This window comes from Heterodontus francisci, chromosome 1 (genome assembly GCF_036365525.1).
Source record: "Heterodontus francisci isolate sHetFra1 chromosome 1, sHetFra1.hap1, whole genome shotgun sequence".
Taxonomy (NCBI): Eukaryota; Metazoa; Chordata; class Chondrichthyes; order Heterodontiformes; family Heterodontidae; genus Heterodontus; species Heterodontus francisci.
In genome coordinates, this window is record NC_090371.1 from 212,050,424 (window position 1) to 212,064,667 (window position 14,244).

General features: G+C 43.6%; 1 protein-coding gene across 1 annotated transcript in view; it reads left to right on the plus strand.

Annotated features, from left to right (window-relative positions):
* The window catches only part of prmt9 (protein arginine methyltransferase 9), an 81,314-nt gene that overhangs the window by 26,673 nt on the left and 40,397 nt on the right, over positions 1 to 14,244 (plus strand). Inside the window, exon 3 of the mRNA XM_068041215.1 lies at positions 7,700 to 7,936. Within this exon, the coding sequence (XP_067897316.1) occupies positions 7,700 to 7,936 (237 nt within the window). The remainder of the gene's footprint in view (positions 1 to 7,699; positions 7,937 to 14,244) is intronic.

Here is a 14,244-nt window from a genome sequence, read left to right on the forward strand (position 1 = left end):
CGCATAGAAATGGATTACTGTAAATAGTTCCAGTTAAGGGTCCAGCATTGCCACAGGCTCAGTAAGATGAATGAATGGCCTCCTTCTCTGCTGCAATTTCTATGATTCTATATGGAAAAGCTGCCTCTCCCAACTGAAATTCAGTACTGCATGTGTGTAAAAGCACAAAGTATGGTGAATAAGGTTGGTGAGCTACAAGCACAAATAGCAGTGTGGGAGTACAATGTAGTGGCAATAACAGAAACATAGCTTAAAAATGCTGAGGACTGGGCACTTAATATTCAAGGATGCAAAATGTTCAGAAAAACAAGGGAAGGAAAAAAGGGAGGTGGGGTGGCAATACAGATTACGAAGACATTGTAGCGTTGGAAAGAGAGGATATTCTTGATGGGGCAAAAACAGAATCCGTTTGGTTCGGGATGAGAAGCAAAAAGCTCAAGCTGGTGGGGGTATTCTATAGGCCTCCAAATAGTGAGAGAGAGATAGAGGAGCAAATCTGCAGGGAAATCACGGGTGTGCAGGAGATAGAATGGTGATATTGGGGGACTTTAATTACCGAAATATTGATTGGGATGATAGAAAAAAGGGAAAGGAGCGGGAGGAATTTCTTAAATGCGTTTTGGAGAACTTCCTTGATCAGTATGTTCTCAGACCAACTGGTCAGGAGGCATTGCTGGATCTAGTGCTGGGAAATGAGGTGGACCAAGTGTTTGTGGGGGAATACTTGTGTAAGAGTGATCATTGTATCATAAGGGTTAGATTAGCAATGGAGAAGAGCAAGGAACAATCTAAAGTAGAACTTCTAAATTGGAAGAGGGCTAATTTCATTGGGATGAGAGGGGATCTAGTCAGGGTAAAATGGAACCAAAGATTGACAGGAAAAACTATAACAAAGCAATGGGTGATCTTTAAGGAGGAGATGTTTCAGATACAGGCAAGGTACATTCCAACAAGGGCGACATGTAAGGGAACCAAAGCCAGGGATCCCTGGATAATCAGGAAGATAGAGAATATGGTGAAACAAAAAACAATGGTGCATGATGCATGTCAGGTGAATTCTTCAAGGGAGAACCAGGCCAAATACAATAAGTGAGAGGGAAAGTGAAGAAAGTATGATTGGCAAAGAGAGAACATGAGAATAGAATGGCAGTTAACATTAAAGAAAACCCCAAATCCTCTACTGGCATGTAAATATTAAGCTGATAGTAAGAGCTGCCGGGGTGGAGCCTATTGGGAACAAAGAGGATGATTTATGCTTAAAGGCACAGGGCAAGACTAGAATATTTAATGACTACTTTGTATTGGTGTTTAGTAAGGAAGAGGACGTTGACAAAATATTAGTAGAAGCGGAGATGGTAGAGGTAATGGATGAGATGAAAATTGATAGGTAGGATGTATTGGAAAGGCTGGCTACGCTTAGAGTGGATATGCCACCTGGTCCAGATGGCTTACATCCAAGGTTGTTTAAAAAAAGAGTAGAATTGGAGATAGTGGAAGTGCTTGCCATAATCTTCCAATCTTCCCTGGATATGGGGTAGGTGCCAGAGGATTGGAGAGTGGAAAATGCGACACCCTTATTCAAGAATGGGTGTAAGGACATTCCAGGCCTGTCAGTTTAACATCTGTGGGTGGGTAAGGTTTTAGAAACAATAATCAGGGAAAAAAATAAACAGGCGCTTGGAGAGGTTTGAGTTAATAAGGGAGAGCCAGCATAGTACCACATAAAAGGTGATTAACAAAGTTGAGGCTGATGGAACGGAGGGTCAGTGTCAGCTTGATTAAAAAAATTGGTTTAAGGACAGAAAAGAGCGAGGCATGGTAAATGGTTGTTTATCAGACTTGCCGACAGTGGAGAGTGGTGTTACGCAAGGTTCAGTGCTACAACTACAGCTTTTTTTGATATATATAAATGACTTGGATATCGGAATACAGAGTAAAATTTCAAAATTTGCCGATGATACCAAACTTGGAGTTGCGGCAGACAGTAAGGATGATACCAATCAACTGCAACAGGACGTAGATCGGCTGGAAAAATGGGCTGACAAGATACAGATGGAATTTAATAGAGAAATTTGAGGTGGCGCATTAGGACTAAAGGGATAGGGAGAGGCAGTATAGACTAAATGGCACAGTTCTGTAAAGAGTTTACAGGGACAGAAGGACATATACGTAGATCTTTGAAGGGGGCAGGACACATTGAGAGAGTAGTTCGCAACGCATATGGGATCCTGGGCTTCATAAATAGAGGTATTGAGTACAAAAGCAGGGAGGTTATGCTGAACCTTTATAAAGCATTGGTTAGATCACAACTGGAGTGTTATGTCCAGTTCTGGTCACCACCCTTTAGGAAGGATGTGAGGGTCCTTGAGAGGGTGCAGAGGAGATTGACTGGAATGTTTCCAGGGATGAGGAATTTTAACTACAAGGTTAGGTTGGAGAAGCTGGGGTTGTTCTCCTTGGAGCAAAGGAGATTGAGGGGAGATTTGATAGAGGTGTGTAAGATAAGGACAATTGACAAAGAACAGCTGTTCCCATTAGCAGATGGTACAAGGACTAGGGGACACAGATTTAAGATTTTGGACAAGAGTTGTTGGTGGTGGGGGGAGGTGATGAGGGGAAGAACTTTTTCACCCAGAAAGTGGTCGTGACCTGGAACCCGCGAGGGTGGTGGAAGTGGAGATGATGAATGATTTCAACAGGAAATTGGACAGGCACTTGAAGGAAATAAACCTACAGGGAATGGGACTGATTGGATTGTTCTGCAGAGAGCTGGCATAGACTCAATGGGCTGAATGGCCTCCTTCTGTGCCTGTATTTCTCTGTGACTATGACTATTCCATTCCTGGGGTACAGATCCACAGGCACTAGCAAACTTGTACTATATTATCCAAGTGGTCAGTCTACATGTGTGGGCCTAGCTATTAAGTATGGACATTGCAACTGAATTCAGTTCCAGAGTCATAGTTATACAGCACAGAAACAGGCCCTTCGGCCCATCGTGTCTGTGCCGGCCATCAAGCATCTAACTATTCTAATCTCATTTTCCAGCATTTGGCCCGTAGCCTTGTATGCTGTGGCGTTTCAAGTGCTCATCTAACTACTTCTTAAATGTTGTGAGGGTTCCCGCCTTTACCACCTCTTCAGGCAATGAGTTCCAGATTCCAACCACCCTCTGGGTGAAAGAATGTTTCCTCAAATCCCCTCTAAACCTCCTGCCCCTTACCTTAAATCTGTGCCCCTGGTTATTGACCCCTCCACTAAGGGAAAAAGTTTCTTCCTATCTAACCTATCAATACACCTCAATCATGTCCCCCCTCAGCCTTTTCTGCTCTAAGGAAAGCGACCCTAGTCTTTTCAGTCTCTCTTCATACCTGAAATGCTCCAGCCCAGGCAACATCCTGGTGAATCTCCTCTGCATCCTCTCCAGTGCAATCACATCCTTCCTATAGTGTGGTGCCCAGAACTGTACACAGTACTCCAGCTGTGGCCTAACTAGCGTTTTATACAGCTCCATCATAGCCTCCCTGCTCTTATATTCTATGCCTTGGCTGATAAAGGCAAGTATCCCATATGCCTTCCTAACCATCTTATCTACCTGTGCTGCTGTGTTCAGTGATCTATGAACAAGTACACCAAGGTCTCTCTGACCCTCTGTACCTCTTAGAGTCCTATCATCCATTGTGTATTATTCCCCTTGCCTTGTTTGTCCTCTCAAAATCCATCACCTCACACTTCTCAGGATTAAATTCCATTTGCCACTGCTCCGCCCATCTTACCAGCCCATCTATATCGTCCTGTAATCTAAGACTTTCCTCCTCACTATTTACAACACCACCAATTTTCGTGTCTTCTGCGAAATTCCTGATCATACCTCCTATATTCACATCTAAATCATTAACGTACACTGCAAACAGCAAGGGTCCCAGCACCGATCCCTGTGGTACAACACTAGTCACAGGCTTCCACTCGCAATAACAACTCTCCACCATCACCCTCTGCCTCCTGCCACTAAGCCAATTTTGGATCCAGTTTGCCAAATTGCCCTGGATCCCATAGGCTCTTACCTTCTTAACCAATCTCCCATGCGGGACCTTATCAAAAGCCTTACTGAAGTCCATGTAGACTACATCAACTGCTTTACCCTCATCTACACATCTAGTCACTGCCTCGAAAAATTCAATCAAGTTAGTTAGACACGATCTTCCCCCTGACAAAGCCATGCTGACTATCCCTGATTAATCCCTGCCTCTCCAAGTGGAGATTAATCCGGTCCCTCAGAACTTTTCCAGTAGTTTCCCAACCACTGCTGTTAGACTCACTGGCCTGTAATTACCTGGTTTATTCCTGCTATCCTTCTTGAATAATGCTACCACATTCACTGTCCTCCAATCCTCTGGTACCTATCTTGTGGCTAGAGAGGATTTGAAAATTTGTGTCAGAGCCCCTGCTATCTCCTCCCTTGTCTCACATAACAGCCTGGGATACATCTCATCTGGGCCTGGGGATTTATCCAATTTTAAGCACGCTAAAACCGCTAATACTTCCTCCCTTTCAATGCTAATATCTTCAAGTATATCACAATCCCCCTCCCTGATCTCTTCACCTACATCATCCTTCTCCATAGTGAACATAGATGAAAAGTAATCATTCAGAACCTCACCTGTGTCCTCCGGCTCCACACACATGTTGCCACTTTGGTCCCTAATGGGCCCTACTCTTTCCCTGGTTATCCTGTTGCCCTTAATATATTCATAAAACCCTTTAGGATTTTCCTTTACCTTGTCCCCTCTTCACTCTCCTACTTTTTTAAGTACCCCCCTACACTTTTTATACTCCTCTAGTGCCTCCGCTGTTTTCAGCGCTCTGAATCTGCCATAAGCCTCTTTTTTTTTCCTGATCCAATCCTCTATATCGCTTGACATCCAGAGTTCCCTGGATTTGTTGGTCCTACCCTTCACCTTAATGGGTACATGTTGGCTCTGAACTCTCACTATTTCCTCTTTGAATGATTCCCACTGGTCTGATGTAGACTTTCCTACAAGTTCTGCCCTCTCCCAATATTCTCATGCATGAACTTTCCAACATGGGTCACTGGACAGCAACCTGATATGAGCGCCCCACCTTTATAGGGCTTGGAGATAAATTGTAATGTACCCTACAGTTCTATCTGACATCAACTAATGTAGGCAGACTAGAGATGGATCAGAAGGGTCAGATTCCATGTGGTTTACCACTGCACCACAGCATAGATTCATGGCCTTGCCCTCCAAGAATATATAGTGGGAAATTGCAGATATGGTCCCCACGATTTTCCATTTGTTTAAAGCAAGTCATGGGAGAACATTCATGATACATGCTTCTGGCATTTTTAAAATGTACCTATTCGACAAGCAAGGAAGCCAAAGTGTTTTCTAATAGTTTAAACTGAAAGTAACTGTCATACCAACAGGAAATTTGGGATGAAATTTAATCCCCTAACAATGGGCAGGAGAGGATTGCGGAAGAGGTGTTAAAATTTCAAAAATTCGAAACGCACATTGAACATGCCTATTGCCAGTTTTAACGGAGGCGGGTTGGGGTGCGGATGACTAGCTTGCTCTCGATAAAGTGTCAGTCATTTAAATATGCTAAAGAGGCTGTATGCCACAAATTTGAACAGACTTTCAGATGTAACTCCTGGCATGGCTGGGTTACCCAGGGCTTGGTCAACCTGGCAGCAGATGGGAGGCGAGAAATATCTGATCCAGCAGGTAACTGCCTTTCCAGTGCTGGTTGTGGGCCCGGAGGAGGCAGGAATGCTTCCTTTGCCTGCCCCGCAACTTAACCTGTTGCCCTCCTCAAGCTTGGCTACCCTACTCCCCCTCCCCCAGCGTGATCTGGAGCCTTCCCTCACCACACCCCCCCTCCCCACCCTCCAAATCTAAAGGCCCCGAGTGATCTCCCCTAAATCCACAATCTCCCCTCAACCCTTGATATGTTTACTAACCCAGTAATTGTTCCACCACCCTCCCCCATCCGCCCCCCCGCCAACCTGCAAGACACTCCACTCCCAGGTTGCAACCTTCCAGCACAGGCCTTCCCAATCAACAGCCAGCCAGATTCAAAAGCCAGCCAACCTCTCAATATATAATAATACACAGACTGCTTCATTTTCTGATGAGTTGTGATTGGAACTGAACACTGCAATCATCATTACACATCCCCACTTCTGAGCTTTTGGTAGAGAGAATGAAGCAGCTGAAGCTGATTGGGCCTAAGACACTGCCCTCAGAACCTCCTGCGGCGATGTCCTAGGCTGAGATGATTGGCCTCCAACGACCATAACCATTTTCCATGACCCCAACCAGGTTTCCAATCTGTAATTTAAACAATAACAAGGGTGGGATTTTATGCTCTTCCTTGCGGTGGGTTTGGAGGCGGGGAGAGCATAAAATCGGGTGGGCGGCAGCTGGTGGGGAGGGGGGTGGTGACTCCAACACTCCGCCCCGCCGCCAATTGAGGCCCTTAATTTGGAATTAACCCCTAATTAAGGGCTTCTTCCAGCTGCAATTGCCTTTGTGGCAGGTGGCCCTGTCGCCACACGGGAAGCACAGCACAAAAAATTGTGCAGACTGCTTCCCAGCTGGTGGCGGTGTTTGGGGCAACCCCCCCCCCTCCCCAGCGAGACCCCTCCCGCCCTGACCTACCTTCAACCTGGTTCCAGTGCCGCACCTCGGTGTCTGGTGGCTGAAGCCACAGCAGCAGCCACTGCCTCTTCAGTGGCACTGCAGCTGCTGGGCACTGCAGCTCTAAAAGGCCAGGACTTCTGGCGGCAGGGTCCTACAGAAGGCCCGGTGCATCCAGATAAGTACCTGATTGGTACTAAATTTGGCGGGCCTTCCATACAAGTGCTGACGTGAGGATCCTGGGGTCTTTCCTCCGATGTTGAGACCCCCACCACCAGCACAAAATTCCACCCTAAAAATCAATTTGTAAGGAGTTTGTTAAATTTTAGTATTCCCACTTGCTCAGTCAACTGCCTAACAAAGCAAGTATTCGCTAAAGAGTCTGGACCGTTAGCTTGATTTATATACAGTACGATACAGTACTTGTGCTTTTGTTCACAAGTACTCAAAGCTGACCCACAGTAAATCACTTCTTGGCAATGGCAGACTCTAGTGAAATTAGTGTTCACAGAAAGCTACATAAGTCGCAGCCTCAGGCCATTTGTACACTTTCAAGACAACACAGAGCTGAACATCTGGTGAACAGGACTCCACCCTGTTGGGATGGACATTCAAAGTTAATGGTTCTGACAATCAAAGTTAATAACCCTGGCTGCTTTCACAACCATATCATAGGTGTCTAGCCAACTGATATAAGACTTGTTTATGAGCAAACCACGTAACAGATGAAAACAACTCCATTTGAACCACTTAATAAGTGCTAGGGTATGTATATTGTACACAGTATAGACTTTCAGCAAGCAACAATCAAATTGAAATTACTACAGTACTGCTACAAAAAACATTGTACAGCTAGCTGATCGGTGTAAACCAGTTACAGCATTGTTGAGATTCTACACATGTATAATTGTTAATGGAAATGTTATTTTCTTATGAAAAATGTAATTACAATTAAGAAAATATCTATTTATTGTAATTCAGTGTAGCCAAAAATTAAAGTTAATTCTAGGCTATCTTCTTTGCTCTATGAGCAGCATGGGGTTCCGAGATGAAGCGGCTGGCTATTTCCACAAAGCTGTCAAGCTCAATCCTGACTGTGCAGATGCAAGGGAGAATTTTTATCGTGTTGCCAACTGGTTAGTGGAACGCTGGCATTTTTTAATGCTGAATGATAAGAAGAGGAACACTGCTTATCAGAGAGCAATCCAGAAAGCAGTGCAGTCTGGTTGCACATCTGTTCTGGATATCGGAACAGGAACTGGTATTCTCAGGTCTGTGCAATTTCTCTGCATGTAGTTGTTGTGATTGTAATGTGTGTTTATACAATAAATATGTGTTTATATACGCATGATGGGATTTGGAGGGGGAAAAGCACCAAATGGGAGAAATGAAAGGTGGCATGACTAGGTGAAAGGAAGGTGAGAAGGGACTAAGAGAGAAAAAGGGAGATGGAAGTAATAAGCTTGGGTTCAGAGCAGCAGCCAAAGTTGGCATGCAAATGAACACAGGAAATTCAGGTTACATAGGCATGACACATGTCCTATTCATAAAGCGAGTTCAAGAAAGAGACTATATGAAATAATCCAGAATTAATGTCTTGAGACTTATTGGTGGGGGGGAAATTGATTTGTAGCCTGCATGGAGTGGGCTGAGGCCAGGAACCAGTGTCCAAGCTCAGAGACAGTTATGGGGAAGGACTGGATCCAGGAGCTGTTTGAGGTGCAGAGTATTGAAGACATGCTGCTGCAGGTTTTCTGGTGGTATCTGAGGACTGAGAAGCCGGGCATAGTCAGCTGCCAGCTGAGGTTGATCCAGGAGCTAGTGGAGATGGGAAGTGGTCTCAGAAGTCAGCATTGCGCATCAATGAATCCACTAAACCAGCAGAAGAACAAAGAGAAGTGGGAGTGAAACCTGAGGACCAAGTGCAGTGAAGTCAAAGAAGCCAAGGGGGGAGAAAAGGTAAATTCAGAGGATCAGCACTGATGAGGGAACTGGTCCAAGGAGCAGCTGTAAGGAGGCGACAAGCGCACAAGATCAGGACGTGTAGCAGGAGCTTAAGTCAGTTCAACCCAGTCTGGCAAGCAATGATGAGGAATTGTTAACTAGATAGTGATTGTCAGCAGGAACCCAAGGCAGAGGTGGGTGTGGAATCAAAGCTAAGCTCGAGCTTGGCCACGTGCAAAGTTCATTTACATGTAGTTGCAGGGCAAGGGTCATTGAACAGTGATCAAAATGAGAAGCCAGACTGATATTTCCCATCTGCAGGCCCCATGTGAAATTATCTACTCAGCATAGACTGAAGATTGAACCTCTACCTTCCTTGCCTGTATGATTCAACTACTTAATGAATAAACTTGCAGATCTATCAGGGAAGTCTTAAGTTAATGTCTTTTAATAAATTATTAGTGAGGATCAATGTTCTCTTTAAGCAACCCAAATGTTCCCGCACAGGCCACGTATAAGTTGGCCCCTTTAAGTTACTATGCGTGCACGGCTGCACAATAAAATTTAAAGGGGCCTTGTGCTTAAACAAATTGCTCGAGCACTCCCAAAAAAAAATTAGAGAGCATGTTGGTGAGGGTCATTAAAATTATTTTTCTTTATTTTGACCATAAGTTCTCTCTTTCTTCAAGTATTAGATTTTTGTTTTCAGATTTGAAGAAAACTCCTTGAAATTTCCTGTGTGCTTTTCCATTACCAAAAATCAGAACCAGAGATGTGGTGAATTGCAGCCATGACATTATTATGCACAATATGTATCATACATGCCATGGTAACATCATACTTGCAATGTGCAACCATCTTTGGATCCAAATTTGTTTGCCAGAGAAAAACAAAAGACAGAACCAATGTTATTTTTTGGGTTGGGTTATATATGAGCATGATTATTTCGAATTCACGAATGAGGAGGAAAATATCTACACCCCTTTTATTCGGACAGAACCCAAAGATTGTTTTATGGCAAAAGTGAAATATTTTAGATTGGTCAGTTAAACATTGGACCCCACGAAATTTACACTGGGTGATACTTTTTCAACAGTATAAATATGAGCCAATTATTGCAAGTGGAAACAGACCTACCATTTCCCATCAGGCTTAGAGTTCTGAATTCTATTTGTAGCTACTATAGTAGAGCTCCATTATTTACCTGTGCACCATAGTAATTAAATTAATTATCTGGTAATTAAATTAAATTTTTAGAATTTAAAGCACCAGTGATCATTAGATCTTATGGTAATGGTATGAGGAAGTTAAAATGAACTTACATATACTGTAACTCCTTATTGAGCCCCATAAAGTGATACATGAACAATGTAAATAATTGTATGGCTGATTTTCCATTTTATTTATCTAGGTTTTTTGACTCCTTTTTTCTAAACTCTGGTTGGAATCTGAAAAAAACATGAGCTTTTAAATCAGCAATTAAAAGAAAGCAATTTTAATGATCTTTAATAATTAGTCACTTGAGACTGGTTGAAAGTACACAGGAGTACTTGGCTAAAACAAATGTTTATTGCTTGGATAGTGATGGGAAAGGATGCCAGACAGTCTGGTATTCTTGTGAGCACTTAGTGACATCAGTTTAGTGGTTAATACAGGCAATTGAGTTGTAACACAAAATACTACAGGATGCCTTTATCCAAACAGTTCCAATAAATTCAAATAGCTGCATATTAATTTCAGAGCACTGATGCAATGAATTATATTAATTCAGCCCAGAATCAGGTAAACAATACAATAAAATAAAGGTATATTATTGGCACGTGATTCAATTAACTGGTTAATTTGGATAACTCGTTGAATAATTTCAACAATAAAATAGGGGTCTCAATATAGGATTTTTTTAAGCTTTATCCACTTGGAAGCAGAAGTGTTGTAATGTAAAAACTGCTTCTCCCTCCCTCTCCCAAAACATACATACAGGCAGGAAGGGAATGGGTGACCATCAGGCAGAGCAAGAGGACTAGGCAGGCAGTGCAGGAATCTCCTGTGGCTATTCCCCTGCAAAACAGATATACTGCTTTGGATACTGTTGGGAGGAATGGCCTCTCGGGAAAGCAGCATTAGCCCAATTCGTTGCACCATGGTTGGCTCTGCTGCACAGGGGAGGAGTAAAAAGTGTGCGAATAGTTATAGGGGATACAATTGTAAGGGGAATAGATAGGCGTTTCTTTGGCCGCAAACAAGACTCCAGGATGGTATGTTGCCTCTCTAGTGCTAGGGTCAAGGATGTCTCAGAGCAGTTACAGGACATTCTGAAGGGGGAGGGTAAACAGCCAGTGGTTGTGCAGTACACATTGGTACAAACTTCGTAGGTAAAAAAAAAAGGATGAGGTCCGAAAAGTAGAATATAGGGAGTTAGGAAGTAAGTTGAAAAGTAGGACCTCAAAGGTAGTGATCTCAGGATTAGAGTCATAGAGCTATACAGCACAGAAACAGGCCCTTTGGCCCATCGTGTCCGTGCCAGTCATCAAGCACCTAACTATTCTAATCCCATTTTCCAGCACTTGGCCCGTAGCCTTGTATGCTGTGGCATTTCAAGTTCTCATCTAAATACTTCTTAAATGTTGTGAGGGTTCCTGCCTCTACCACCTCTTCAGGCAGTGCGTTCCAGATTCCAACCACCCTCTGGGTGGAAGAACTTTTCCTCAAATCCCCTCTAAACCTCCTGCCCCTTACCTTAAATCCATGCCCCCTGATTATTGACCCCTCTGCTAAGGGAAAAAGTTTCTTCCTATCTAACCTATCAATGCCCCTCATAATTTTGTATTCCTCAATCATATCCCCCCTCAGCCATCTCTGCTCTAAGGAAAGCAACCCTAGCCTTTTCAGTCTCTCTTCATACCTGAAATGCTCCAGCCCAGGCAACATCCTGGTGAATCTCCTCTGCACCCTCTCCAGTGCAATCACATCCTTCCTATAGTGTAGTGCCCAGAACTGTACACAGTACTCCAGCTGTGGCGTAACTAGCGTTTTATACAGCTCCATCATAACCTCCCTGCTGTTATATTCTATGCCTCGGCTGATAAAGGCAAGTATCCCATATGCCTTCCTAACCATCTTATCTACCTGTGCTGTTGTCTTCAGTGATCTATGGACACCAAGGTCCCTTTGACCCTCTGTACTTCCTAGGGTCCTACCATTCATTGTATATTCCCTTGCCTTTTTAGTCCTCCCAAAATTCATCACCTCACACTTCTCAGGATTAAATTCCATTTGCCACTGCTCCGCCCATCTTACCAGCCCATCTATATCGTCCTGTAATCTAAGACTTTCCTCCTCACTATTTACAACACCACCAATCTTCATGTCATCTGTGAACTTATTTATCATGTCTCCTATATTCATGCCTAATTACTACCAGTGCCGCGTGCTAGTCAGAGTAGAAATAGCAGGATATATCGGATGAATACGTGGCTGAAGAGATGGTGTGAGGGGGAGGTTTTTAGATTCCTGGGACATTGGGACTGGTTCTGGGGGAGGTGGGACCAGTACAAACTGGACGGGTTACACCTGGGCAGGACCGGGACTGGTGTCCTAGGGGGAATATTTGCTCGAGTGGTTGGAGAGGGTTTAAACTAAAATGGGAGGGGGATGGGAGCCTTTGCAAGGATTCAGAGGAGGGAGGATCAAAGACAAGAACGAAAGACAGTAAGGGGAATCTGAAAAGTGATAGGCAGAGAAATCAAGGGCCAGAATCAAACAGGGCCATAGTGGAAAATAGTGGGAAGGGGACAAGTAATGTTAAAAAGATAAGCCTTAAGGCTTTGTGCCTTAACACGTGGAGCATTCACAATAAAGTGGATGAATTAATCGCGCAAATAGATGTAAATAGGCATGATATAGTTGGGATTACAGAGACATGGCTGCAGGGTGACCAGGGATGGGAAATGAACATCCATGGGTATTCAGTATTTAGGAAGGACAGACAAAAAGTAAGAGGCGGTGGAGTTGCATTGCTGGTTAAAGAGGAAATTAACTCAATAGTGAGGAAGGATATTAGCTCTGACAATGTGGAATCTGTGAGGGTAGAGCTGAGAAACACTAAGGGGCAAAAAATGTTAGTGGTGATTGTATATAGACCCCCAAACTGTAGTGGTGATGTTGGGAATGGCATTAAACAGGAAATTAGAGATGCATGTGATAAAGGAACATCTGTAATTATGGGTGACGTTAATCTACATATAGATTGGGCAAATCAAATTAGTCACAATACTGTAGAGGAGGAATTCATGGGGTGTATACGGGATGGTTTTCTGGTCCAATGCGTTGAGGGACTAACTAGAGAACAGGCCATCCTAGACTGGGTATTGTGTAATGAGAGAGAAATAATTGACAATCTAGTTGTGCAAGACCCCTTGGGGATGAGCGACCATAATATTATAGAATTCTTCATCAAGATGGAGAGTGACGTAGTTGATTCTGAGACTAGGGTCCTGAATCTTAATAAAGGAAACTAGGAAGGAATGAGGCGCAAGTTGGCTATGATGGTTTGGGAAACGTTACTTGAAGGGATGACAGTGGATAGGCAATGGCAAACATTCAAAAAGCACATGGATGAACTGTAACAATTGTTTATTTCTGTCTGGCGCAAAAGTAAAACTGGAAAGGTAGCCAAACCATGGATTACAAGGGAAATTAGGGATAGCATTAGACCCAAGGAAGAGGCATACAAATTCACCAGCAAAAACAACAGACCTGAGGATTGTGAGCAGTTTAGAATTCAGCAAAGGAGGACCAAGGGATTGATTAAGAAGGGGGAGATAGAGTACGAGAGTAAGCTTGCGGGGAACATAAAAACGGACTGTAAAAGTTTCTATAGGTATGTGAAGAGAAAAAGATTGGTGAAGACAAATGTAGGTCCCTTACAGTCAGAAACAGGGGAATTTATTATGGGGAACAAAGAAATGGCAGACCAACTAAATGTATACTTTGGTTCTGTCTTCACAAAGGAGGACACAAATAACATACCAGAAATGTTGGGGAACACAGGGTTTAGTGAGAGGGAGGAACTGAAGGAAATCAGTGTTGTTAGAGAAATGGTGTTGGGGAAATTGATGGGATTGAAGGCCAATAAATCCCCAGGGCCTGATAATCTGCATCCCAGAGTACTCCAGGAAGTGGCCCTAGAAGTAGTGGATGCATTGGTGGTCATCTTCCAAGATTCTATTGACTCTGGAACAGTTCCTACAGATTGAAGGGTAGCTAATGCAACCTCACTATTTAAAAAGGGAAGTAGAGAGAAAACAGGGAATTATAGACCAGTCAGCCTGACGTCTGTAGTGGGGAAAATTCTAGAGTCCATTATCAAAGATTTTATAGCAGAGCACTTGGAGAGCAGTGGTAGAATCGGACAGAGTCAGCATGGATTCACGAAATGGAAATCATGCTTGACAAATCTACTAGAATTCTTCGAGGATGTAACTAGTGGAGTTGATGAGGGGGAGCCAGTGTAGTGCGATGGATAGAAAATTGGTTGGCAGACATGAAACAACGTGTCGGAAAAAACGGGTCTTTTTCCGAATGGCAGGCAGTGACTAGTGGGGTACCGCAGGGATCGGTGCTAGGACCCCAGCTA